The sequence below is a fragment of the Stenella coeruleoalba genome (genome assembly GCF_951394435.1).
Source record: "Stenella coeruleoalba genome assembly, chromosome: 7".
Classification (NCBI taxonomy): Eukaryota; Metazoa; Chordata; class Mammalia; order Artiodactyla; family Delphinidae; genus Stenella; species Stenella coeruleoalba.
In genome coordinates this window covers 67,245,178-67,272,827 of record NC_137153.1, presented here as the reverse complement: position 1 = coordinate 67,272,827, position 27,650 = coordinate 67,245,178, and the positions used below count along the sequence as shown (strand labels likewise).

The 27,650-nt window shown below is 36.1% G+C and overlaps 1 protein-coding gene across 3 annotated transcripts in view; it reads left to right on the top strand.

The window, feature by feature from the left end:
• The window catches only part of RIC1 (RIC1 homolog, RAB6A GEF complex partner 1), a 139,615-nt gene that overhangs the window by 45,793 nt on the left and 66,172 nt on the right, over positions 1–27,650 (top strand). For all 3 annotated transcript variants that reach the window (XM_079927118.1, XM_079927117.1, XM_079927116.1), the window contains exon 3: positions 12,630–12,709. In XM_079927118.1, coding sequence (XP_079783244.1) covers positions 12,630–12,709 — 80 coding nt within the window. The remainder of the gene's footprint in view (positions 1–12,629; positions 12,710–27,650) is intronic.

The following is a 27,650-nucleotide window of genomic DNA, read 5'->3' as shown; positions in this document are numbered from 1 at the left end:
CTTTTGTATTGGCGCATTTATTTCTTTAGGGCACTTTTCCCTATGTAGGATTGCTGGGTCAAAGTGTGTATGTATATTCTTTTTAATGAGTATTGCCAAATCATTTTTTCATAAAATTGTGTCAGTTTCCAGAGTCACTCCTATGTGTTCTTAAGATTCCTGTTTACCTACATTGTGCCTGCATTGGATTGGTGAAAAATGGTCTTGTCATTTTAATTTCCATTTGTTTAATTTCTGTTGCTAGTGAGGTTTGGCATCTTTTCCTATATTTATTGGCCCTTTGCAGTTCCTCTTCTGTAGGTTGCCTGTGTTTGTCCATTTTTCTTTTTTTCTTTAATTTATTTGGTTGCACCGGGTCTTAGTTGTGGCTCGCGGGCTCCTTAGTTGTGGCACACAGGCTCCTTAGTTGTGGCATGTGAACCCTTACTTGCGGCATGCGTGTGGGATTTAGTTCCCTGACCAGGGATCGAACCCAGACCCCCTGCATTGGGAGTGCGGAGTTTTATCCACTGTGCCACCAGGGAAGTCCCTGTCCATTTTTCAAACCCAGAATATTAGTTCCATATCTTTTTGCTTGTTATTTTCATTATAGCTTCAATGCCAAGAGCATTTTCTGCACACAGTGGGCATTCATATATTAAATAATATCTGAACGTACTGTTCTTTAAGCATGGTGAAGGATATCCTGTCTAGGTACAGGATTCTCAGATTGAGATTCTTTTTTTTTTTTTTTTCCTAGCCATGAGGTAATGTTCTAGTGCCCTCTGGTTTCTAGGGTTATTAGTGAGAAGTCTAGTGTTAATCTGAGTCTTTTCCCTTTTCAGGAAACCTATTCTTTTTCTCTGAAAGATTTTTCTCTTTGTGATTGAAATTAAGTTATTTTTACTTACAAGATTGTATCTTTTTTTTTTTTCATTAAATTGTCTCCCTCTGCCTGCCTCCCTCCTTCCCACCCCGGGCCAATCCACCCAAATTAAACCTGAGTCTTAGGCGTTTCAATCTGAAGACTTCAGTCTGTTTCTGCAGCTAGGGATTTTTTTTTCTCTTTTTCCTAAATAAGAGAAGAATAGAACAAGGTTTGTCTTGTTTTCTTCCCTTTTTTTTTTTTATTGGAGTATAATTGCTTTACAATGGTGTGTTAGTTTCTGCTTTATAACAAAGTGAATCAGTTATACATATGTTCCCATATCTCTTCCCTCTTGCGTCTCCTTCCCTCCCACCCTCCCTATCCCACCCCTCCAGGCGGTCACAAAGCACCGAACTGATCTCCCTGTGCTATGCGGCTGCTTCCCACTAGCTATCTACCTTACGTTTGGTAGTATATATATGTCCATGCCTCTCTCTTGCTTTGTCACAGCTTACCCTTCCCCTTCCCCATATCCTCAAGTCCATTCTCTAGTAAGTCTGTGTCTTCATTCCTGTATAACCCCTAGGTTCTTCATGAAATTTTTTTTCTTAAATTCCATATATATGTGTTAGCATACCTGTTTTCTTTCTTTAATTCATTATTTGCAGAGCTCCTGAATTTGTCTTCCAAGTCTCTTACCTTTCAGTAATGATTTTATCGAGAAGGGACAAGCTGTCAAGATGGCAGCATAGAAGGACGTGGAGCTCACCTCCTCCCACAGATACATACAATAATACATCTACAAGTGGAGTAGTTCTCACAGAATACACACTGAAAGCTGGCAGAAGATCTAATACAACCAAAGCTGCAAGAAAGATGCCCACGTAACTGGTTAGGATGAAAGGGGAAATAAAAAGGAATCAGGACAGGACCTGGACCCCTGGGAGGGACCTGTGAAAGAAGAAAGGTTTCCTCACCCTGGGAACCTCCTTCACCAGCTGGGAGGTCCACTGGGACAGATAGGGAGCTTCAGAGACGAATACAGGAGCCAGCTTATAGCCAGGTAGGGTAGAGGGAGACCAGCATAGACGGTCCTTGCACATTGGTGCACTTTCCAGCCCGACATGCAGGCCTGCCGGTATGTGCAGGGGCTGGATGCTGAAACTCGGGCTTCAGTGGACAGACCTGGTGAGGGGACTTGGTTTGGCTGTGCAGAGATAGCCCGAAGGGCCTGAAGTGTGGTCTGGGATGCAACTGGCACGGAGCGCAGGTCTGCCATAGGAGCCCCATTGTCAACACACGAAGGGAAGGGTGTGGGCCCACCATGGCAGCCTCATTGTCAGCATGCTCCCAGCGGGGCATGGCTGCAGCCACTGCGGACTTTAGAAATGTGCACCAGCAAGTTTTGGGAGCGTGCAAGCGCCACCAGAGTGGGTGTGCACGTGCAAAGGCAGGGCTGAAATCTGAGCAGATTACCAGCACTCCGATAGTGGGTGCAGGAGTGACTTTGGTGGGTTTTCGCACCAGTGGCGTTGTGAGCATGCACATCCCTGAGAAATGTATGAGTCTGTTGTTTATTGATGCTCCTGTAGCGGAGGCTGATTTGAAGGCAGTGCCAGCAATATTGTACTTTGTGGGCGCACACACCGGGTGGCAGGTGATATCACGGAGTTGCACGTCCTGGTGGACAGCTCCTGGAGAAAAATACACAGAGGCCCCTTTCCTAGTGAGAGCTTTCCAGTCCTGCCTACCTCACACTGTAGCTTAGAACTGGATCTGGGGGCTTCTACTCCAACAATTGGGGAGCAGACCCTGCTCCCAACAGGGCTGTGACAACCACAGAGCAAAGAAGAGGCCCCGCCCAACATCCAGTGCAAGCTCTGGTCACCACAACACAACCCGTCTGTCAAGGGGATAACGGCCAGAACATGGCAGGCATCCATACCAAATACAGGCCTTGCACCAAAAACACTGGACTCACACAGGCTACACAGGGATGCTTCCAAATAAAAAACAGCCCTTTAAGACCCCAGTAGATAACTGTTTCTCCTAAATTCAGAGAGAGAAATATGAGTAAAGTGAAAAATTGGAGGAACTACTCCCAATTAAAAGAACAAGAGAAATCCCCTGAAAGAACACAAAATGAAAGAAACCTCTCCATTCTACCAAACACTGAGTTCAAAAAGGAGGTAATAAAAATGCTAAAGAAATTAAGAAAGATTATTGATAGAAATGCAGGTCACTGTAGCAAGGAACTAGAAACTATAAAGAGGAGCCAGTCAAAATTAGACAGTTCAATTGCCAAGATAAAAACTGAGCTAAAGGCAATGAACAGTGGACTAAATAAGGCAGAAGAATGAATAAGTGATCTGGATGATAGAATAACAGAAATCACCCAATCAGAACAGCAGACAGAAAGACAAGTGAAAAAAAAAATTGAAAGCAGCATACGAGATCTATGGGGTAATGTTAAGCCTTCCAATCTACGCATAATAGAGATCCCAGGAGAAGAAAGAGAAAAGAGGATTGAAAGTGTATTTGAAGAAATTATGGCTGAAAACTCCCCAAATCTAAAGAATGAAACATATCTAGGTACAGGAAGCACAGAGGGTTGCAAACAAAATGAACTAAAACAGACCTACACTGAGACGTGTTATAATCAAAATGTCAGAATTTAAAGATGAAGAGAGGATTCTTAAGGCATCAAGAGAAAAACAGTCAGTCAGTTACAAGGGAACCCCCATACGGCTATCAGCTGATTTCTCTACAGAAACTTTGCAAGCCAGAAGGGAGTGGCAAGATATATTCAAAGTCATGAAAGGGAAAAATCTGCAACCTAGGATACTGTACCCAGCAAAATTATCATTTAGAGTAGAAGGGGAGATAAAGAATTTCCCAGACAAGCAAAAACTAAAAGAATACAGCAATACTAAACCTATCCTAAAAGAAATATTGAAAGGTCTTTTCTAAATAGAAAAGAAGCAAGACTCTATAAGAAAGAGAAATCACAATAGGAAAGGCAAGTACGTAAAGGGATTGTTTGATCACCTAAGGAAGCCAGTACATAGATTTTTTAAAAAATCAAAAAATTTTGTGAAAGTGATTATAATTACAATGAACAGCAAGAGGATAACATGAAGATGTAAAATAGGACATCAGAGTCACAAAATGTGGGGGAGGGGAGTAAGAAAATATAGATCTTTTAGAATGTGTTTGAACTTATATGACTACCTGTCTAAAGCAAGGTGATATAGTAATGGGTTAACATATTTGAAAATCAGGGTAACCACGAATCAAAAACACACAATAGATTACAAAAAATAAAAAGAAAAGAACTCAAGGATAATACAAAAGAAAACTGTCAACCCACAAAAGGAAAACAAAAAGAAGAAAGGAACAAAAGACAAATACAAAATCAACTGGAAAACAAGGTTTAAAATGGCAATAAAGACATATCTACTTATCAGTAATTACTTTAAATGTCAATGGACTAAATGCTCTGATCAAAAGACAGAGTGGCAGACTGGATAACAAAACAAGAACCTATAGCATGCTGCCTACAAGAGACCCACTTTAGGGTAAAAGGAACACATAGACTGAAAATGAGGGGATGGAAAAAGATACTTCATGCAAATCGACATGACAGGAAAGTGGGGGTAGCAATACTCGTATCAGACAAAATAGACTTCAAAGCAAAGGCCATAAAGAAAGACAGAAAAGGACACTATACAATGATAAAAGGATTAATATAAGAAGAGGATAGCATATGTTAACATGTATGCACCCATATAGGAACACCTGAATACATAAAACAAACACTCCTCTAAAGGTAGGTAATTTTATTGCTTCCACCATATAGTAGAGCTAACTATGGTAGACAGGTTAAAGCACCTGCCCCAGATTACATAAATACTATGTGCCTAAGATCACATCACTGATAATGGAATTCTAACCCATGAAGGCTGGTTCTAGAATTTGAAAGTCTTAATAATTTTGCCTTGCTGCCTTTCTCTGTTAGCATGGTTGTTTAATCTTACTAGCTATTATGGAATAAAGCTGAATCTAGGAGATGCTTTGAAATTTGCTTCTACAAAAAAAATCATTGATCGACTGTGTGAGAAGGATATACAGTTGTATGACCTATAGAGCAATACAGCATCACTCTCTGCACATTAAGTCAAAGCCAAAGCAGTCATCCCCATTTAATTTTCTTATGGCCTTCCTGCTGATCCCCAGGTATAGTCATTGTATGCTCTGACATGTCAGTTATATTAAAAATTCTAGTACTGTATCATCAACAGAACCACAGTCACCTCCTTATCAACTTGTACCTTAGAAAGAAATCTCACTGACACTGTTTTTTAATGGGGTGTGAGAAAGAAAATCCTTTACCATTTTAAGAATTGGCCCATAGCTTTTGGGAGTGTGCAGTCTCTGAGCATCAGAAGTAGAATATCATTTTTGTAGACATGTTACCAGACCATAAATATCCTTACAGTTTTCCTCAGTTTTAGACAATTGATCTATATCCATGCGCAAGGAACATTAAAATGAATTTGAAGTACTGTCTCATTTCTAGGACTGTGTCTGGCAAATAGTAGCACCAGCATATTTAGGCATATGCGTAAGTATTTTTATTGAGGCTTTGCTTATAATAGGAAAAAACCTGGAGTCCCTTGGTTCTGTGTTCCCATCCAATCACCAGTATTTTGCTAAGTCCTGTCTCTAGTTTACTGCCATCCTCTTCTCTTTATTCTCATTGTCATTGCCTTAGCACAGGCTTTTAGTATCTTTTGTAGATTGCCTAGAACTCAAAACTTTCAGTTACATTTTTTTGTCTACTTGAAATGCATCTAAATTATGCATAGCTATTTCTGAATCACAGCTTTTATTTTTTAAAATATTTATTTATTTATTTGGCTGTGCCGGGTCTTAGTTGTGGCACGCGGGATATTGGTTGCAGCATGTGGGATCTTTAGTTGCAGCATGCGGGGTCTTTAGTTGAGGCATGCGAACTCTTAGTTGCGGCATGTGGAATCTAGTTCCCTGACCAGGGATCGAACCCGGGCCCTCTGCACTGGGAGCTTGGAGTCTTAGCCACTGGACCACCAAGGAAGCCCACTTATATTATTCTTACTTTAAACCTTTTGGTGGCTTCCCATTGCATTCAAAATGTGTTCCAAACTTCTTAGCCTAGTATTCAGAGCATCTTGTGATCTGGCCTCTACCTGCCATTCCAACTCTATTTCTCATTGCTACTCTTAATATTCTCTTTCACACCCAGCTAAATGGAAATGTAGATTGTTTTGCCACAACATGAGTTACTGTGACATGAATTAGAATATAACTTATTTATAAATAAGGGAAAGACATCAGTTTAATTTAGAATTCCTGTTGTTTCATTGTGATTTTTTTTCCCGTTCTCAGCATGTTAATGTATTGAGTCACCAAATAACAGCTGAAAGCAAAGTATTATAAGAGAGTGGAATACAGCAAATTGTAGAGGAGTACAGTGTTCTAAATAGTACCCATTCATCTCTCTTTTTTTTTTTTCTTTTTTTTTCCCATCTTGGTGTGACCAGACACTGTTTTGGAAGTGATTACTCTGCTATTCTCCTGGATCTCTTTGAATTTTGCTCTTGTCTCCATAACTTGGTGTCTTTAAATCATACTATTTATACTTCCTTAAATTATACTATTTTTGTTAGGGTTGTTATTTTTCACAGTTAACCATTATCTTCAAAATGGTGGCTCAAAACAGCCATTTGTTTACTCTCATTCTGTGATTTGCACTGGGTTTGGTCAAATGGTTCTCCTGATCTCACCTCTAGTACTGATGTGGCTACAGTCATTTGACAGCTCCACTGATGCTGGATAGCCACTTAGTTACATATCTGGTAGTTGACTGTAGCTGTCTGTTCTGGTTTTCTTTGTGACCTCTTATTTTCCAGTAGGCTAGATAAGGCCTTTCTTGTGATGGTAGGAGCTTTTCAAGAAGCAGAAGTTTCTAAGTCGAACCATCACTTCCATTCCTCTTTTCTAAATAGCTTTATTGAAGTACTGTTGATATACAATAAATTGCACATGTTTGAAATGTACAATTAGATAAATTTTGAAACCATAACTACAGTCAAGATAGTGAACAGATCCATCACAGGTTTCCTTGTACCCTTTTGTAATTCCTCCATCCTGCCATGATTCACCTCCCTCTAAAACCAATTACTGATTTGCTTTCTGTCACTACAGATTACTAGAGTTTTAAACAAATGGAATCATACAGTATGTGCTATGACATTTTTCTAATTTCTTTTACTCAGCATAATTTTGAGATTCATGCATGTTGTCATGGATCAGTAGTTAATGCTGAGTATCTTATTGAATATAACACAGTTGGTTTATCCATTTATCTGTTGATGGGCATTTGAGTTGTTTATAGTTTTGGGCTATTTTAAATAAAAGTGCTATGAACATTCATGTACAAATCTTTATATGGGCATATATTTCCTTTTATCTTGGGTAAATAGCCATGAATGGAACAGCTAGATCGTAAGGTAGGTCCCTTATGTTTAACTTTTTAAGGACACGCTAAACTTTTTACGAAGCAGTTGTACCATTTTACATTCCTACCAGCAGGGTACAAGAGTTCTCATTCCTCTTTGCCAACCTAAGGTGTGCCTTTTTAATTTTAGCTATTCTAATGGCTGTGTGGTGGTATCCCATTATAGTTTTAATTTACATTTCTCTAATAACTAATGATGTTGAACATCTTTTCATTTGTTTATTTGCCATGTGTGTTTTCTGTGGTAAAGTGTCTTTTCAGATCATTCGCCCATTTTATTTATTGGGTTCTTTGCTTTCTTATTGTTGAGTTTCTAGAGTTCTTAGTGTATTTTGGATTCAAGTCGTTTATTACACATATGCTTTACGAAGAATTTCTCCTAGTATGTTACTTGTCTTTTCATTCTCTTAACACTATTTTTTGAATGTGTGAAGTACTTAATTTTGATGATGTCTGGTTCATTAGTTTATTTTTTAATGGCTCTTATCTTCTTCCTATGCTTTCTTCTAGAAGTCTTATGATTTAGGTTTTATATTTAGGTCTCTGATATATGTTGAGTTAATTTTTATATATGGTGCAGGATATGGATCTAAGTTAATTATTTGCATATTGATATTCAGTTGTTCCAGCACCGTTTGTTGAAAAGGTTATCCTTTCTATATTGCATTTCTTTTGCATCTGTGTCATAAATCTGTTGTCCACATGTTGTCCACCAGGGAAGCCCTACAAGCATATTATTTAGTTTCCAAATATTTGAGAGTTCTCCAGAAATCTTATGTCATCAATTTCTAGTTTAATTCTGTTGGGGTGAAGGAACATATATTATACATGTTTTATTTTTATATATGGTAAGACCCCACCGTAGATTGCTATTATTCTTGTTTAAAAAGTCAGTTTAGGGCTTTCCTGGTGGCACAGTGGTTGAGAGTCCGCCTGCTGATGCAGGGGACACGGGTTTGTGCCCCGGTCCGGGAAGATCCCACATGCCGCGGAGCGGCTGGGCCCGTGAGCCATGGCCGCTGAGCCTGCGTGTCCGGAGCCTGTGCTCCACAACGGGAGAGGCCACAACAGTGAGAGGCCTGCGTACCCCCCCAAAAAACCACAAAAAAACCCCAAAAAAACAACAAAAAAGTCAATTTACCACAGCCATACCTGAGGACTACCTTCCTGAGCATTCTAATCAATGCCCTGTGCGTTATGAGTTTCCTCAGTCTTGCTGGTGGGACAGGGACTGTTTTCTGGACTGTTGGAGCACCATGCACTGTTCCCTTTACTAATCCTTTTGGTTTCTCTCTGCCTTGGTAGTATCCTCACATGCATGTGCTTATTGGTGCTCTTTGATTCTTTCTCCATGCAGCTCTCTTGACTCTGGTACTCTGTCATATAAATTTTGTTAGTGCCTTGTTCTTCCTGGACTCTCAACATCGTCTTCTCAACTCAGGGAGTCTGCCAGGCTCTGTCTCTATTCCCCTTCTCAGTGCTGTGACCTGGAAACTCAAGAGAGTAAGCTGGAACAATCATAGAACTCACCTGAGTTGTTTTCCATGTGTCAGAGATCACTAGCCTTCATTGCTTGTCAGTGTTTTGAAAACCATTGTTTCATATATTTTGTTTGGTTTTTGGTTGTTTGTTTCAGATGGAAGCACAAATTGACTTCAGCTTAATCCATCTTTGTTGGAAGCAGAAGTGTTTTTTTTTTTAAGTATTCTGATATAAAACAATGTGATAGAACTAGTAATAATATAATAATTTTTGATGACTATTTGTATCAAAAGATATTCTTCACCTGTCTTTGAGAGAATGTGTTATTTATAACCATTTTTGTTATTTTTCATTTAACTATATTCATAGGTATGAATGTACAAAGTCTGAAAGAGTATACAAAAGTGTTAGATCATTATCTTATTATGCTTTGGGGTGAGTAATTTTATATACTTGAACATGTATAACAAAAAAATAAAGCTAAAAACAGAGAGCATCATTTATAAACCAGTGTAAAGAATTAAAAAATGCTAGTCTGTTATCAGCCTTATTTGAAACCTGATATGACAGTATGTTGGGATAGAAGATACATCTCTAAATCATCGAATCCTTCTCTCTTAAGTTATTACAGAAATCTCTGTGATGCCGTTATTCAAGTCATTGGAGCCAGATGCATAAATCTGTCCTATTCTTTATGGTAAAAATGGTATATGCTGAGGAAGAAATGCACTATGACTTGGAATTCTAAACTATCTGGTGAATTCATGTACAAAAAAGTATTTGGGTTGGTAGAGGAAAGTATTGGGATGCTGCCTACAGGTTAAGCATTAGTTATATATAGCAGTTGATTTGTCTCATGACACGGTTAGATTTAAATTACTCCTGTTTACAGAAGTTTACTATTTGTAATATATATGTCATGCATCAGTCATAAAATAATTTAAAAATACATTTAATTTGGGGTGGCAAGTGAAAACTTCCCAAATGCCCAAACAAAGCAGAATAGAAACAGGCAGTTAATAATAATAATAATAATGATAACCGTATCAACTACCACCACCACCTGTAGAATTCAATCTCTTCTTTTTAAAATGTGGAATTAGGTGAGGTAGTTTGCCTGGTTTTTTAAAAGCTCTGTTACTAGATTTGCAATTGAAATAAATGATGTGAAACTTTAATATTCATACCTCTCTGACTGATAATTTGTTGCATTATTAATATCCTTTTACATTATTGTTTCTAGTTCTTCTAAGTAGCATTAGTAGAGACAAGGCTGTCTCTTCCAGTCTCTATTTAAGTAGTGATTTTCTTTTATCCTCTCAATACCTTTATCCTTATGACCTTATGGCCCTAATTCATGGATAGACAAAAGAAGGGGACATAAAGACTTGTCATATAAGTTGCCTACAGATTGTTGGGCCTCTGTAATTAAAGGCACATAATCCAGTAATATACCTTGGAGAAAGAAAAAAATATTGTTAAGATAGGGATAACAGGAAAGAGAACTTCGAAGTTCTTTATATTGTCTTTTCATTAACTTAGAAAAGTTAGTTTTGGGGTGTGTGCGTGTGTTTATGGATGTATACTCAAAGAAGGTATTGGTATTGTTGCCTACAGAGTAAGCAGTAGTTATATACTTTTTTGCAGTATTTTAGGGATAGGAAGAGAAGGGCCATCATAACACTGCATAAAAACAGTTTTGGTATAGATACACAAAGATGCTACTTTTTAAGGATGATCATGTTTTTGCTACCAAAACTTTTTAAGTTGTTCAAAGGCAGGACTGTTCATGAAATTATCACTGATGAATGTCATTGAGATCTGGAAATAAATAGCACTTAATATACATGCAAAGCCATAGAAACTTGGTAAAGATCATTGATACAGAATACCAAAATAGTAAATCAAGCCATTATTTGTAATTTGATCTAGTATACTGTCTATATAAAATTTCTAAATGCTGGTGCAAAGTGATGCTGTGTTTTTCCTGGCATTATAGTCTTCTAAGCACTTGTTAAAATTCTGAGTACATTATTAGCATTTGATATTCTGAAATGTTGAACTTTTGACCTTGAGTTACTGATATTCAGACAGTGGTTGTATGTTATTCATCTAAGTACTAGACCGTATTATTTTACTTTTCTAGCCCCTGTAACAGTAGAGTTTACACATTTTAAACAGTCACTAATCTATATAGGGGTCATGATGTCTGAAACTTTCAATATGGTTTGATTTGAATCCATTTTCTTTTTGATCCCATAGTTTTCACATTAGAAGAATAAAAAATTGCACATGAGTAATTAGAATGATGATCTTTTCTGAAGGATTTTAACCTTTTTTCTTTTGTATCCCAATATGTTGAATTAGAGTTTTGGAATACATTAAAATATTAAAGTTTATAGCTTAGAAACAAAACACCTGGCTTTGCTTAAGAAATTGAGTATTTCCTCTGGCATTCCTTTATGTGAAAAACAGAAAACCAGTACTGGAAAGAAACTTGAAACTTTGAATAATTTTTTCAGTTTCTTTAGTTCTACTTTGGGTAAAAGCCCTCCTGCCTCTAAAATGATAAGAATTCAGTGTGAATATAAAGAAGTTTGGGTAAAACATTGCCACTTCACTCTGTTAATGCCTGAAAATGTTTGTTTAGAAAAAGCTAAATATTGTATTTATATAAATGTAAAATGGTTGTTTGAGCTTTACAAGTCAGATATGTGCCATGATCATATGATGGCACTGTTTGTTTTAATATAATTTATATATATATTTTAATTGAAATATAGTTGATTTACAATGTGTGTTAATTTCTGCTGTACAGAAAAGTGATTCTTATACATATACATACGTTTTTTAATATTCTTTTCCATTATGGTTTATCACAAGATATTGACTATATTTCCCTGTGCTGTACGGTAGGACCTTGTTGTTCATCCATTCTATGCATATCATGTTTGCATCTGCTAATCCCAAACTCACAATCCATCCCCCCCACCCCCCCATCCCCCGGCAGCCACAAGTCTGTTCTCTATGTCTCTGAGTCTGTTTCTGTTTTGTAGATAAGTTCATTTGTGTCATATTTTAGATTACATATATAAGTGATATCATATGGTATTTGTCTTTCTCTTTCTGACTTACTTCACTTAATACAGTTTATATTTTTAAAACATTTTATTAACTTAGAAAAATTAGCTGATGTTCAAATTTTTTAAGTTGGAGGTTTGCTCTGTTTTTACTTCTGTCTTGATATATTTTGTAGTAAATCAGAGGCTAATTGATTGATTTTGAAATGTATAAAATATGTTATTCTGAAGTTACACTATATAAACTTTGAGTAGAGTCAAGAATTTCATCATACTTACTATTTGGTGACATAATTGCTTTAAAAACTCAGAAAAATTATTTGCCGTATTATTCCAGAGTTTAAAACGTTCTGTATATTTTGCAAAATAATCATCTATTATTGAATAATAAAGTTATTTTAGAATATTAATGTCTACAGCATGTTATGAACTATTGATTTCAATTACCTATGAAATATTTTGAAATCTGTAAATCCCTTTCATGAGTTACTTTAAACAAGATGGATTATATTGAAGCAAAGTGATTTTTTTATTTGCATAATTAAGCTATAGCTCTTCAAAAGGGGGTTCTTGAAGTGTTTTCAAAGTAACAATATATAAAATTAAGATTACAGTCATAGCCTTACCCTTTAATTCATGGTAAATAAAATTTATCTTTCAGACGGCAAATGGCTACATCTTGTTTTTTCATATAACATCTACAAGAGGGGACAAGTACCTTTATGAACCAGTGTATCCCAAGTAAGTTTGTTGTCTTTCATTTTTTAAATATTTGATTTGCATACTTTGTATTCACAAAACATTACAGTTTGGGGTTGTCTCAAGTGCTAAGCCAGCATTTCCAAAACATTGTTTTAAAGATTACCAGGTCTTTGAACTGCTGTCACTTGAATAAAGAATTCTATAATTAAATAAGTCTGAAAATCTTGGATGGATGTACTATCTCCAGAATTACTATTAAAATACTCCAGATCTAGCATCCTTTAGTCTTTATTGGGGATGTATGAGCTAAGATCATGAGGGGAAGAGGTGAAGTGTCAGTAAGCTATACGTACTTTTTCCTGTACATTTTAGTATATGCATAGAAAAAATATGTACCCCAAACAGTGGGTTACCTCTTGATTAGAATTTGAGGGAACTTGGACTTTTGATCTTTAATCTGTGTTCTGTATGTTTTGCATTGTTTTTTTTTCCTTTTTTGTTATTTTCCTTACTTGTGAAACAAGAGAACATTTTATTGAAAGACCTTTTGAAATAAAAGAACATGTAATGTAATTTTCAAGTATTTCACCTTTTTAAAAAACGATCAAGCCATTAAAACTGGATGAAAATATAAATGAATTATTTATCACATTTCTAGATGATAGAAGACAGAGGTTATTAGTTATATAAGTAATTAAAGGGAAAATAGATTACATTATATGAAAGTTTAAATTTCTGAAAATTAACAGAAAAAAAAAAGACCAACATTAAAAGGGCAGATAACAAACTGGGGGAAAATTTTGCAGTAAACAAGACCAAGGCTTACTGTTTTTTATATGAAAGGGTCATATAAATTGCTAAGAAACACAAAGATTTCAAAAGATAAATACGTAAAAGCAATCTCATAAGAGGAGATGTCATCCATTTTAATTCTCAATTTAGACATACTCTGAAAGATTTCAAAAGATAAATAGATAAAAGCAATCTCATGAGAGGAACTATCTCCATTTTAATTCTCAATTTAGACACTCTCCTGTAAATAAAAAGCAATAAACAGAATCACCTGTACTTAACTTGATTATTTTTTATACTATTATAGGTGGGCAGGGGACTATTATAGGTGGGCAGGGGAGGGAAATAACATCTCTTGAAACAGTGAAAAATACAATTTTCTTCCATTTGCCAACATGATTTACATATATTTAGAGTGTTTTGGAATAGTATTTTGAGACTCACTTTTTGTTTTCCAGAGGTTTTAAAAAGTTTCTTACCTTTTAATTCTAAGACTCCAGGGGACACTGCTTAACTAAGTAGTAGTCCCAACAATGCATGAGCTATGCTGTGTTTGACTGTATATGTTAAGCTAAAGAACTAAGTAAAGAGCATTATTGTTTTGTTTTGTTTTTAAACTTGGATGTTCTTCCACTGTGTTGAAGAGTTTGAGTTTCAATATGTGGGCTCAATAAAATGTGTATTGCGTTAGAGCAGTATAAATAGAAATTAAGGGGGGATATAGGCTTTGGTGTCAGATAGACCTGGAATTGAATGTCAGTTCTGCTGCTTTTCAGCTGTATGTCTCCTATCAAGTTAAAATACCTCTAAAAACCTGAGTTTCCTCATCTGTAGAATGAGATAACAGTAGTAATTATTTTATAGGATTAAATGAGACCATGCATATTAAATGTTTAGGTAAGTGCCTAGCTTGTGGAAAAATTAATAATGGACAGCTGCTATTATTATTAATATATTTTTTCCCTCATCAAATTTTTACTTTATTTCTAATGTTTTAAGTGATTATATATATAAAGTGATTTTATACATTACATAAATTGTATATATTATATATATTTTTTGTTTTTAACTTGATAATATACTTTTTTCAGAGTTTAACTTCTAGTAACTGTTACATAAAATCAAACAAAATCTCTTATATGGAAACAGTTTCGCAGAGCAGATTAGAATCAGCCTATTATGCATTTGTTTGCTAGACTACTTTCTAGTTCGGCTTTTTAGTCTAGTAAGTTTCTTAGTTTTTCTGTAGAACCTGTTTATAAAATGGGAATAAAAATATTTTCTTCAGTTGTTTGGAGGGTTATGTGAGCTTACGTTTTTAAAACCTGATTTGAGGAGAGTTTTTTTTAAAATTTAGTTTTTATTGGGTATAAGATAAGCTCAAGGATGTATTATACAATATACAATGTAGCCAATATTTTGTAATAACTGTAAATGGAAAGTAAATTGTATAAAAATTTTTAAAAACTAAAAAAATTTAGTTTTGGGAGTGTATCATCATCATCTGTGCCATTGTAAACACTTATGCAATTCAAGACACTATTCTAAGCACTTTTTCAAACTAACTTAATCCCTGTAGCAACCTGATGAGGTAGTTATGTACAGTAACTATACAAACTGCAGCACAGAGATGGCCAAGTAACTCACCCATAGTCATACACTAGTAAGTGACACAGTCAGGATCTAAACTTAAGTGTTGTAGCTTCAAAATCTGTGTATTTAAATTAACCACCAATACTACACTTCAACCCCGTGTGTCCATCTAGCCATCTACTACTTTGGGTTTTATTTGGGGAGTTAGGGAACCAAAAATGGATAAATGATCTGGAGTGGTTTATAGTAGTCCTGAAGAATAGAGACAGCATAATTGAGGCCAGTGGTTAGTCATCCTCTTCACAGTTTTAGAAACGCTATTGTCTCTTGCTTCTCTTCTCTAAATCTTATAAGTTCCTCCCATGAGTTTTTCTATAGTATCTCAACTTCCTTGTATTATGTGACAGCATCTTAACCTCAGACTGCCTCTTTTCCCATAGTGCTTCATCTTAGAACAGGTCAGATGCCCCCATAATCTTTCAGAGTTTCCACATAGTGTTGTTTCCAACATCCTTCCTGTTGATGGTGGGAGTCAGGCTTCAGCAATGTTTACAGTCTTATATTAAATGACTCTTTATGCCTCAAAGGTCATTTAGGTCATTTATTGTTTGATTAATGAATTTTCCATTTCTTTCATCCTTTGCATCTTTATAAATTCCATTCTATATTAAAATATTCCTTCATATTGGTTACACAGGCCAATGGATGGACTTATCCATTGAAGGGGTCATCTTGATGGCTTTTTCTTTCATGTCCTGTAACTTACAGTGCAATTAATGAAGGAAACTCTGTCAGGGATAAATCAGAAATAATTTGTGTTAAGCTTTAGAATATGTTCATGTGTTTATTTTTAAGTATGAGTTTGGTAGATCTTGAAACTGCAAATCATATTTAATTTCATAATGAAAATAATTTCAACAAACATTTCATCATTATGTATACTACTTTGAGAGCAGAGATTTTTTTCTCCTTATTCTTTCTATCTTTCCACCTTATTGAGACCAGCCTTATTGAGGTTAGTGGTCTTTTAAAAAGAAAAGTTACTGTACTAAAATTCAGTATATTTAATTATCAACTATTAAAGATGAAGATATTATCTTCTTCACTGAAAAAAATCACTCCAAAACAACTATCAAAATTCAGACGTCCCACTCCCTCCCCAAGGCCAATATTTTTACCATCTGTTATGAATTAGTGCTAGGTGGGAAGCAAGAAGAGAATAATTAGTTGAAGTTAGCAATTTCTAACTTCAACACAACTTGCCTTTTCAAAAATGCTGCTTCTTGGGAACTATACTCAATATGTTACAATAACCTATAAGAGAAAAAAATCTGATAAATAACATATATATGATATATATATACACACATATATATTATATATACAACTGAATCACTGCTGTACACCTGAAACTAGCATAGCATTGTAAGTCAATTATACTTCAATAAAATAAAGCTTCTTGCAGGAGAAACCTGCAAGTAAGGGGATATAAACATTTACTCAGTTACATCAAAGAGAATAAAAGAGGTTTGAATTACTTACAGATGTGAAAGATTCCCCTCAACATTTGTTTTTTTCTTTTTGCTAGTAAGTTTTGAGTGTTAGTTTTCTGGAGAATAAACTTTAACTGCTTTTTTCCCCTTAAGCTTCTATAGATTTAGAAAGTTATTTCTAACAATATATCTTGGTCTAAGTTCAGTTTTTGAACTTGACAAAGTGTGTTAGTTATCCTAACATTTTTGATTCCCTTTGATCTTCTCAAAATGTTGCATGTGTAATTTGATATCAATATGTATGTATTCTGTAACAGTACATGTGTAACCTTTAGCTGTTCAACTTTGTGTCTTTTATGTATCCATTAGCTTACATTATAATTGCATGAGCATTTACTAATAAGATTAATTAGCAACGTTATTCTATAAATTCTGGACAGTGAAAACCACTCCCTGTTGGCCACACTTCTAAGACTGGCACCTGAATTCAAAGAATCACAGAATTGTTAAGAAATCTGCCTGATTCAAAGAGCCCTGTGCATTGTTCTTATCGGACTCAAAGCTGTCTGATTTTGTGATAATGTAAATAAAAAGCTTTTTTTTTCTTTTTAAGAAAAATGATATAAAATGCCTGGTGATAAAGAGTACTTATCTCTTTCAGAAAACTCTTCTGAAAAATTGTTGTCATCCATCTGTCCATTTAAGTATTAAATTTTGTCAGGCTCCAGGACCGTTTTAGATACTGGGATGCAGCAAAGGAAAAAGAAAAAAGAAGAAAAACAACAACAACAAGAAACTCTACTCATACAGCCTGCATTCTTGTAATAGATGGTGATAAATAAGTAAAATACATTACAAATTAGGTGATACATTCTATGGAGAAAAATAAAGCCGGGAAAGGGAATGGGAAGTGGGGAAACAACTTGAAATAGAGTGGTCAGGGTCTTTACTGAGAAGATGATGTTTTAAAAGTTCTCAATGAGATGAGGAAACAAAACATACACCCATGGCCAGAGCATTCTGGATTGGTGAGATTTAGAAGGTAAGAAAGTTAATAAGAAGAAATTACTGTGAATAAATCCTAGGTCTTATCTAATAACTTACAGTGAAAAAATCAGAAGGGAGAAATTTTTTATTAAATATAAAAAGAAAAATTACATTCTGCTTTTAAAATAACCTAATCCTGGGAAAGCCTACAGTTTATTCTCTTTTTTTGTAAATGGCACCATCATTTGAGCTTATTTATTCTTACGACTTAATAACTCCAATAGCCAGTCTATATCAAGTCCAGTATATTCTACCTTGTATCCCTCATGTCTTTCCCTTCTTCCTAATTCTCAGCAACACTACTTTAGCTTGGGTTCTGTCATTTTTCTCCTGGATTATTGTAATATCTTATTAATTAATCTTTTGTGGTTTACCCCTAAATGAATTTTTCTAACATAAAATTAACTTGCCATTTTTCTACAGTTTTTCAGTGGCTTTTCTTAGATTTCAGGATTAATCGTGTTGCTTACTTTTTTTGAGTTTTATTTTACAAATCTTAAGAATGGATTTAATATCCACTTCATGAAGATGTCATTAGGTTGTTTTTGTTTGTTTGTTTGTTTGTTTTTTGCGGTACGCGGCCCTCTCAGTGTTGTGGCCTCTCCTGTTGCGGAGCACAGGCTCCGGACGCACAGGCTCAGCAGCCATGGCTCACGGGCCCAGCTGCTCCGCGGCATGTGGGATCTTCCCGGACTGGGGCACGAACCCGTGTCCCCTGCATAGGTAGGCGGACTCTCAACCACTGCGCCACCAGGGAAGCCCTGTCATTAGGTTTAAATCAACACCTTAAATTACTCTGTAGAGTACCTAAAATAATGCTTTACTGTTGCCCAGGATTTTGTTATGCGTTCTCTTGTATTCTACATGCTCTTACTGGCTTTAATTATCCAGTATATATGGATGAGGTTCAGACGTTTCTGTAATATAGTACCACTTTCTTAAGCTTCTGGCCCACCTTTCTGGAACAAATCTATTTAGGTGTCTCTAGGCAGCCTCAAACTCATCATGTGTAAACCTAACTCATTTCCTCTCTACCAAGCCAAACATGTTATTGCTTTTCTAAAATTTATTGCCATTACCATGATCTTTTATACAGTGTGTGATGTTGAAAACCTTGGAATCTTTATTTCTTCATTTCTCTTCTTTGTTTGGTAATCAGATTGTATTGATTGATTACAACTCTCTAGTGCCTCTAAAATTTGCTAGTATGTATTTTACTCTCACTTGTCATATTAAGGGCATTCATGGCCTCTCCTTGCCTATTGAAAAGCTTGTTTACTAACTCATTCTTGTCCTCTAGTCTCTTTCTCCTCCATCCTGAAATCCATTCTTTGCACTGATAACCAGATTTATTCTTCAAAGCAGAAACTTGATGATGTGATTCTTGTCTCAGAAACTTTTTTTTAAAGTCTGGATTTACTTTGTTCTAAATAATTAACACCTGGATCTAAAGATACAAAAAAGCTAGCATTATACATCAGTACTTCCTGGAATATTATTTCAGAAAGATCATATCAGTAAATTTTTTTATTTCTAATTTTTTTATTGTGGTAAAATACACAATGTAACATTTATCATCATAATGTTTTAAAGTATAGTTATATAGTTGGCCCTTTAACAACACAGGTTTGAACTGTGCAGGTCCACTTATACATGGATTTTTTTCAGTAAATATGTACTGCAGGATTCTTGGTTGGTTGAATCCAAGGATACAGAGCCACATATATGGAGGGCCAACTGTAAAGTTATGCACAGATTTTCAAGTGCATGGAGGTCTGCATCCCTAACCCACAGGTTGTTCAAGGTTTAACTGTACTTCATATAAGTGAAACCATATGGTATTTATCTTTTGTGACTGACTTATTTCACTTAGCATAATGTCCTCAAGTTTCATTCATTTTGTAGCATATGTTAGACTTTCCTTCCTTTTAAAGGTTGAATAATATTCCACTGTATGTATATACCACATTCTATTGTGAATAATGCTGCTATGAACATGGGTATTCAAATGTCTCTTTGAGACCCTGATTTCAGTTCCTTTGGGTATATACCCCAAAGTAGAATTGCTGTATGTTACGGTAATTCTCTTTTTAATTTTTTTGAGGAACTGCCATACTATTATCCTCAGGGACTGTACCATATTCTGTACTTAGTGCACAAGGACTCTAATTTCTCTACATTTTTGCCAACACTTATTGTTATATATGTATTTTTATAGTAACTTGTAGGTGTGAGGTGGTATCTCACTTTAGTTTTGATTTGTATTTCCCTAATGATTAGTGATGTTAGGTACTCTTCTAATGTGCTTATTGGCCGATTGTGTATCATTGGAGAAATGTCTGTTTTGAGTCCTCTGCCCCTTTTTGAATCAGGTTGTTTTGGTTTTTTGCTGTTGAGTTTTAGGAGTTCTGTATATATTCAGGGTATTAATTCCTTATCTCATAAACTTCTGTTGCTCTCCAGTCCCCACAAAATAAAGTCCAAGAGATCTGGCTTGGCATTTAGAACTTACTTTTCCCCTATCTCTAGCACACTGAACCCACACTTCCTATGTATTTTAATTCTGTTCATTTGCTATTTGCTTTACTTAGTATGCCTTCACCGCTATCTTTTTTTATGTAAGAAAGCTATCTCACTTGGTTTTCAAGCTCAGGTCAAATGTTTATAAAGCTTGACCTCAACTCTCCTATCTTCCCTTGTACCCAAGAAATAGCTGATCCCTCATGTATAATCCCATGGCACTTAAAAAAATTTACACTGGTAGTCCATGAATTTATTCTTATAAAAACAAACAAGTACTATGTTGAGGTATGTTCCTGCTGTGCCTGCTTTCTGGAGAGTTTTTATTATAAATGGATGTTGAATTTTATCAAAAGCTTTTTCTGTATCTATTGACATGATCTGTGGTTTTTATTCTTCAGTTCATTAATGTGATGTATCACATTGATTGATTTGTGGATATTGAAAAATCCTTGCATCTGTGGAATAAATCCCACTTGATCATGTTGTATGATCCTTTTAATGTATTGTTGGATTTGGTTTGCTAGTATTTTGTTGAGGATTTTTGCATCTGTGTTCATCAATGATATTGGCCTGTAATTTTCCTTTCGTGTGATGTCTTTGTCTGGTTTTGGTATCAGGGCGATGGTGGCCTCATAGAGTGCGTTTGGAAGTGTTCCTTCCTCTGCAATTTTTTGGAATAGTTTCAGAAGGATAGGTGTTAACTCTTCTCTAAATGTTTGGTAGAATTCACCTGTGAAGCCATCTGGTCCTGGAATTTCATTTTTGGGGAGTTTTTAAATTACTGATTCAGTTTCAGTACTGGTGATTGGTCTGTTCATATTTTCTATTTCTTCTTGATTCAGTCTTGAGTGATTACACCTTTCTAAGAATTTGGCCATTTTTTCTAGGTTGTCCATTTTATTGGCATATAGTTGTTTGTAGTAGTCTCTTATTATCCTTTGTATTTCTGTGGTGTTGGTTGTAACTTCTCCTTTTTCATTCCTGATTTTATTGATTTGGGACCTATATTACAAACCAACAGCTAATATCATCCTCACCAGTGAAAAAGCTGAAAGCATTTCCTCTAAGACCAGGAACAAGGCAAGGGTGCCCACAATTGCCACTTTTATTCAACATAGTATTGGAAGTCCTAGCCACGTCAATCAGAGAAGAAAAAGAAATAAAAGGAATGCAAATTGGAAAAGAAGTAGAGCTGTCACTGTTGGCAGGTGATATGATGCTATACGTAGAAAATCCTAAAGATGCCACCAGAAGACTACCAGAGCTCATCAGTGAGTTTGGTAAGGTTGCAGGACAGAAAAGTAATATACAGAAATCTGTTGCATTTCTATACGCTAACAATGAACTATCAGAGAAATTAAGGAAACAATCTGATTTACTGTCACATCAAAATGAACAAAATACCTAGAAATAAACCTACCTAAGGAGGCAAAAGACCTGTAGTCAGAAAACTGTAAGATACTGATGAAAGAAATCGAAGATGACTCAGATGGAAAGATATACCATGTTCCTGGATTGGAATAATCAATATTGTTAAAATGACCATACTACCCAAGGCAATCTACAGATTCAGTTCAATCCCTATCAGAATACCAATGGCATTTTCCACAAAAGCAGAACAAATAATTTTAAAATTTGTATGGAAACGCAGAAGACTCCAAATAGCTAAAACAATCTAGAGAAGGAAGAACAAAGCTGGAAGAATCCCATTCCCTGTCTTCAGACTATACTACAAAGCTACAGTAATCAAAACAGTATGGTACTGGCACAAAAACAGACACATAGATCAGTGGAACAGGATAGAGAGCCCAGAAATAAATCCACACACTTATACTCAATTAACCTGACAAAGGAGGCAAGAATATACAATGGAGAAAAGACATTCTCTTCAGTAAGTGGTGCTGGGTAAGCTGGACAGCTGCATGTTAAAGAATGAAATTAGAACATTCTCCAACACCATATATAAAAATAAACTCAAAATGGATCAAAGACCTAAATGTAAGACTGTATACTATAAAAGTCCTAGAGGAAAACGTAGGCAGAACACTCTGACATAAATCACAGCAATATTTTTTTGGATCCGTTTTCTAAAGCAAAGGAAACAAAAGCAAAAATAAACAAATGGGACCTAATTAAACCTAAAAGCTTCTGCACAGCAAGGTGCAGGAGTAAAGACGTAGACGTAAAGAATGGACTTGAGGACATGGGGAGGGAGAAGGGTAAGCTGGGACGAAGTGAGAGAGTGACATGGACATATATATACTACCAAATGTAAAATAGATAGCTAGTGGGAAGCAGCCACATAGCACAGGGAGATCAGCTCAGTACTTTGTGACCACCTAGACGGGTGGGATAGGGAGGGTGGGAGGGAGATGCAAGAGGGAGGAGATATGGGGATATATGTTTATGTATATCTGATTCACTTTGTTATAAAGCAGAAACTAACACACCGTTGTAAAGCAATTATACTCCAATAAGGATGTTAAAAAAAATAAAAGCTTTCTGCACAGCAAGGGAAACCATTGACAAAACAAAAAGACAACCTACTGAATGGGAGAAAATATTTGCAAGCAATATGACTGATAAGGGATTAATATTCAACATACATTAACAGCTCATATAACTCAACATCAATAAAACAAACAACCCAATTAAAAAATGGGCAGAAGATCTGAATAGACATTTTTCTGAAGAGGAAATGCAGATGGTCAATGGGCACATGTAAAGAGGCTCAACATTGCTAATTATCAGGGAAATGCAAATCAGAACCACAATGAGATATCACCTCACGCCTGTCAGAATGGCCATCCTAAAAAAGAACATGAATAACAAGTCTTGTCAAGGATGTGGAGAAAAGGGAAGTCTCGTGCACTGTTGGTGTGACTGTAAATCAGTGGAGTCACTGTGGAAAACCATATTTTTAGTCAAAAGACTAAAAATAGAACTACCATATGACTTAGCAATTCTACTCCTGGGTATATGTCAAAAAAACCCTAAAAACACTAATTTGAACAGATACATGCACCCCAGTATTCCTAGCAGCATTATTTGCAATTGTCAAGATATGGAAGCAATCTAAGTGTCTATCAACAGATGAATGGATAAAGAAGAAGTGGTGTATATATATATACAATGGAATACTACTCAGCCATAAAAAGGAATGAAATTTTGCCATTTGCAGCACCACGGATGGACTTGGAGGGCATTATGCTAAGTGAAATAAGCCAGACAGAGAAAGACAAATACTGTATATCACTTCTATGTGGAATCTAAAAAATATAACAAACGAGTGAATATAACAAAAGAGAAGTAGACTCACAGATACAGAGAACAAGCCAGTGGTTACCATTGAGGGGAGAGGCAATACAGGGGTGAGAGAGTAGTAGATACAAACTATTGAGTGTAAGATAGGCTGCAAGGATGTATTGTACAACACAGGGGATGTATCCAATATTTTGTAACAACTGTAAATAGAGTGTAACCTTTAAAAATTGTATTAAAAAGCACACAGATAATGAGAGACATACAAAAAGTAAAAAGTGAAATTGGGAACCTTGTCTGCTTTTTCAGATTCCAGTCTCATTTCACTCTCCAGTTAGCTTTATATCTTTTGAGTAAATAAATACCTAAGAGTTGAGTTGCTGGGGCATATCACATGTCTAGTGATTTTAGGTTGGATCATGGGCATTGTATTAGATATCAAATGTCTGATTTTCATTCTTTTGCTTTAAAGAATGTTGAGTTTTGTTTTGGATGGCAGTTAAGTTGGAGAGCTTCTTGATCCTTTTGAAGCTTGTTTATGTATTTTTAGGGTAGGTTCAACCTTTACTGTAGACTAGCTTAGCGCTTCTGAGCTCTCTGCTATTGTCCTGAGTCTTTAATGAGGTCTCTTTTATGTGGTCAGAACTGGAATGTCTCTCAGCCCTATATGAACGGTACAGCTGAAAACTCTGGTAGTTATTCTTTGGCTGACCTTGTGGGGTTTCACCATATATATGCATAGCTTAGTATTCAGCAAGACTTAAGGGGAATCCCTTAAGCTCTAGGTTTCTAGAGCTCTTTCTCTGTATCTCTCACCTGTCTTGTACTCTGTTCCACAAATAGCTGCTTCTGCTTCCCTGAACTTTAATCTTTTTCTCCTCAGCTTAACAAGACTGCCATATTATGCTTGTGTCTTCCCACCATACATGGTAGTCTAGAAAGTGATTTCTATCGGAAAACCTTGTTTGTCTCCCTTCACTCAGGATTATAGTGCTGTTCTGCCTGTTATGCAGTGTCTGAATATGGTTGTTTTATATATTTTGACCAGTTATTTTTTTTATTGTTTCTGGAGGGCTAATTTGGCACCAGTTTGCTGTTAGTATAATAATAACGTGACTGATGACCACCTATGTGTCCATCAGTCAGCTTGAACAATTTTCAGTCTTTTTTCACTGAGTATGTTTTAGCACATTCAAGATATCATCATTTTATTTCATGCCCAAATACTTTCATTATTGATATTCTGGTAACAATTAGGTTAACTGAAAATGATGAAACAGGAGGTATGGAGTTTGATGAAAGAAACCATCCTGAGCCTTTCCAGAACTATGGTTGGAGAACCAAAGCCTTTTGGTCCAGAATTCACCTAGGATTGCCAGAACTTCCTGGATCAAGCCTAATACATTCCAGAATCATTTTAAAATTTGATAACCTGAGTTGTAAGAGAGTAGATCTTGAAAGTTCTTATCACAAGGGGAAAAAAATTGTAACTGTGAGGTGTTGGATGTTAACTAATCTTATTGTGGCAATCATTTTACAGTGTATACATATTGCAAATCATTTTGTTGTGCACCTTAAACTCATACAGTGTTCTATGTCAATTACACCTCAAGAAACTGGAAAAAAAATGTGAAAATCTGGAATGAGATTTTTTTCCATCATCATCAAACACTTATTGTATGCTTTGCTATCATTTGTAAGGCACTAGCTATTCTGTTGCTGAAAAGGTATAAGATGCTAATGAAGAGAGACATATTTAAAATTAATGGCAATATGCAATGGCAAATGCCAAGTGAATGAACATCCCTAAAGGTGTTAGTAGCATTTCAGGGGAAAATTCTTGAGTTGTCAGGGAAAGGTTTGTAGATAAGGAGATTTGAGCTATACTTGGAAGGAAAGATAGGCCTTAGGGTAAGTAATGTTGCTAGGAAAAACACTGTATAGTTAGCTGTACTTCTGAAATTCCTATCCGATGTCCCTGGGTTGTTTGCTGCCCACCCCACCCCCAGCACCACCAAATCCATCAGGTTATCTGCTATGTTACTGTCTTCTTTAGCTGGCACTTAAAGTATTTGAGATGTCCTGCACACTAGACTTTGTTGAAATCAATGCCTGTTGAATTTAATTGCATAGTGACAGTTTTCTGTATCATCTTGTTTAGCCCTCCAAAGCATACTTGACATATATATTAAAGGCAGTTTTTTCTCTCTCTTTTTTTTTTTTTTTTGCGGTACGCGGGCCTCTCACTGTTGTGGCCTCTCCCATTGCGGAGCCCAGGCTCCGGACGCGCAGGCTCGGCGCCCATGGCTCACGGGCCTAGCCGCTCCGCGACATGTGGGATCTTCCCAGACTGGGGCGCGAACCTGTGTCCCCTGCATCGGCAGGCGGACTTTCAACCACTGCGCCACCAGGGAAGCCCATTTTTTTCTCTTTTAAGACTTCTTTGTAATTTTTATGATACGTTTTTGAGTACTGTAGTTTGCTTTTTATTTTTATCAATTTAGTGGGAAACTGCTCCCTCCTCAAGGCTATGGGAAGTTTGACTAGTAGTTGACCTACCCCTCATTTCATTTTTCATTGCCCTTTGGGGGCTGTTCATTGACATGAATGCATTGCATTCATTAGAATGGAAAGCTAGGAAACTTTATTTAAAAAATAAATTTATTTTTATTTTTGGCTGTGTTGGGTCTTCATTGCTGTGCGTGGCTTTCTCTACTTAACGGCGAGCAGGGGCTACTACTCTTTGTTGCAGTGCACGGGCTTCTCATTGTGGTGTCTTCTCTTGTTGCAGAGCATGGGCTCTAGGCGCGTGGGCTTCAGTAGTTGTGGCATGCGGGCTCAGTAGTCATGGCTCTCGGGCTCTAGAGCGCAGGCTCAGTAATTGTGGCGCACAGGCTTAGTTGCTCTGCGGCATACGGGATCTTCCCAGACCAGGGCTTGAGCCCGTTCTCCCTCTGTTGGCAGGTGGATTTTTAACCACTGGCACCACCAGGGAAGCCTGGAAACTGCTTTTAATTCATGAAAAATACATCAGTAAAGCAAAACTCTTAAACTGGCTTAATTTCATTTTCCCTACTTTCTTACGATATTGGACTTAATATTACTACCTCTGATAAATATACAGCAGTTTAGAGATGTGGAGAAGAGAATTTGAAGAGCATTTGAAATTAGAGCCACGTGGGTTTCAGTCTGGGCTCTACATTTTATAGGCAATAACTTTGGAAAAGCTGCTTGTTCAGTTACTTTCTGTGTTTTTGTGCATCTATAAAATGAGAACAATGAGTTAGTACGTTCTTAGTAAGTTGCAGTTGTTGTTGTCTAGGTTGCCTTTTGAATTATTAAACATAATCTGCTTCCACTGGATATTTAAGACAATTTGTGTGTGTTCAGGAAAGAAGGAAATTCAAGTTCACTAAATATATGGATTCTCTTATAATCCATTTGTTTCTCTAAGGTCAGTAGTAATGTCCCCCCTTTCATTTCTGATTTTAGTGAGTTGAGTCTTCCTTTCTTTTTTCCTTAGGTTTTTCAATTTTGTTGTTGTTTTCAAAGAACTACCTTTGCTTTGCTTGATTTTCTCTATTGTTTTCCCATTCTCTGTTTTTTGTTCATATCTGCTCCAGTCTTCATTATATCCTTCCTTCTGCTAGTTTTGAGTTAAGTTTGCTCTTTTTCTAGATCCTTTTAAGGTGGAAAGTTAGGTTATGGATTTGAGATTTTTCTTCTTTTTTGGTGCAAGCATTATAGCTGTAAATTTTCCTCTGATCACTGCATTCACTGCCTCCTATGGTGTTGTGTTTTCATTTTCATTAGTCTCAAAGTATTTTCTAATTTTCCTTTTGGTCTTTTCTTTGACCTATTGGCTGTCTCAGAGGTGTTGTTTAATTTCCACATATTTGTGAATTTTCTAGTTTTCCTTCTGTGATTGCTATCTAGTTTCATTGTGGTCAGAGAAGATAATTTCAATCTTTTTAAATTTATTGAGGCATTTTGGTGGCCTAACATGTTCTATCCTAGAGAATGTTTCATGTACATTTGCGAAGGAATGGGTATTCTGCTGTTACTGGGTAGAGTTTGGTATACATCTTAGGTCTGAGTGGTTTGTAATGTTCAGATTCTCTGTTTCCTTACTAATCTTCTGTGTAGTTGTTCTATGCATTATTGAAAGTGCGGTATTGTCCATTCGTTACTTTAGAACTATTGTCTAGTCGTTACTTTAGAACTTTTTCTCCCTTCAGTTGCTTCAGTATTTGCTTCATGTGTTTTGGGGC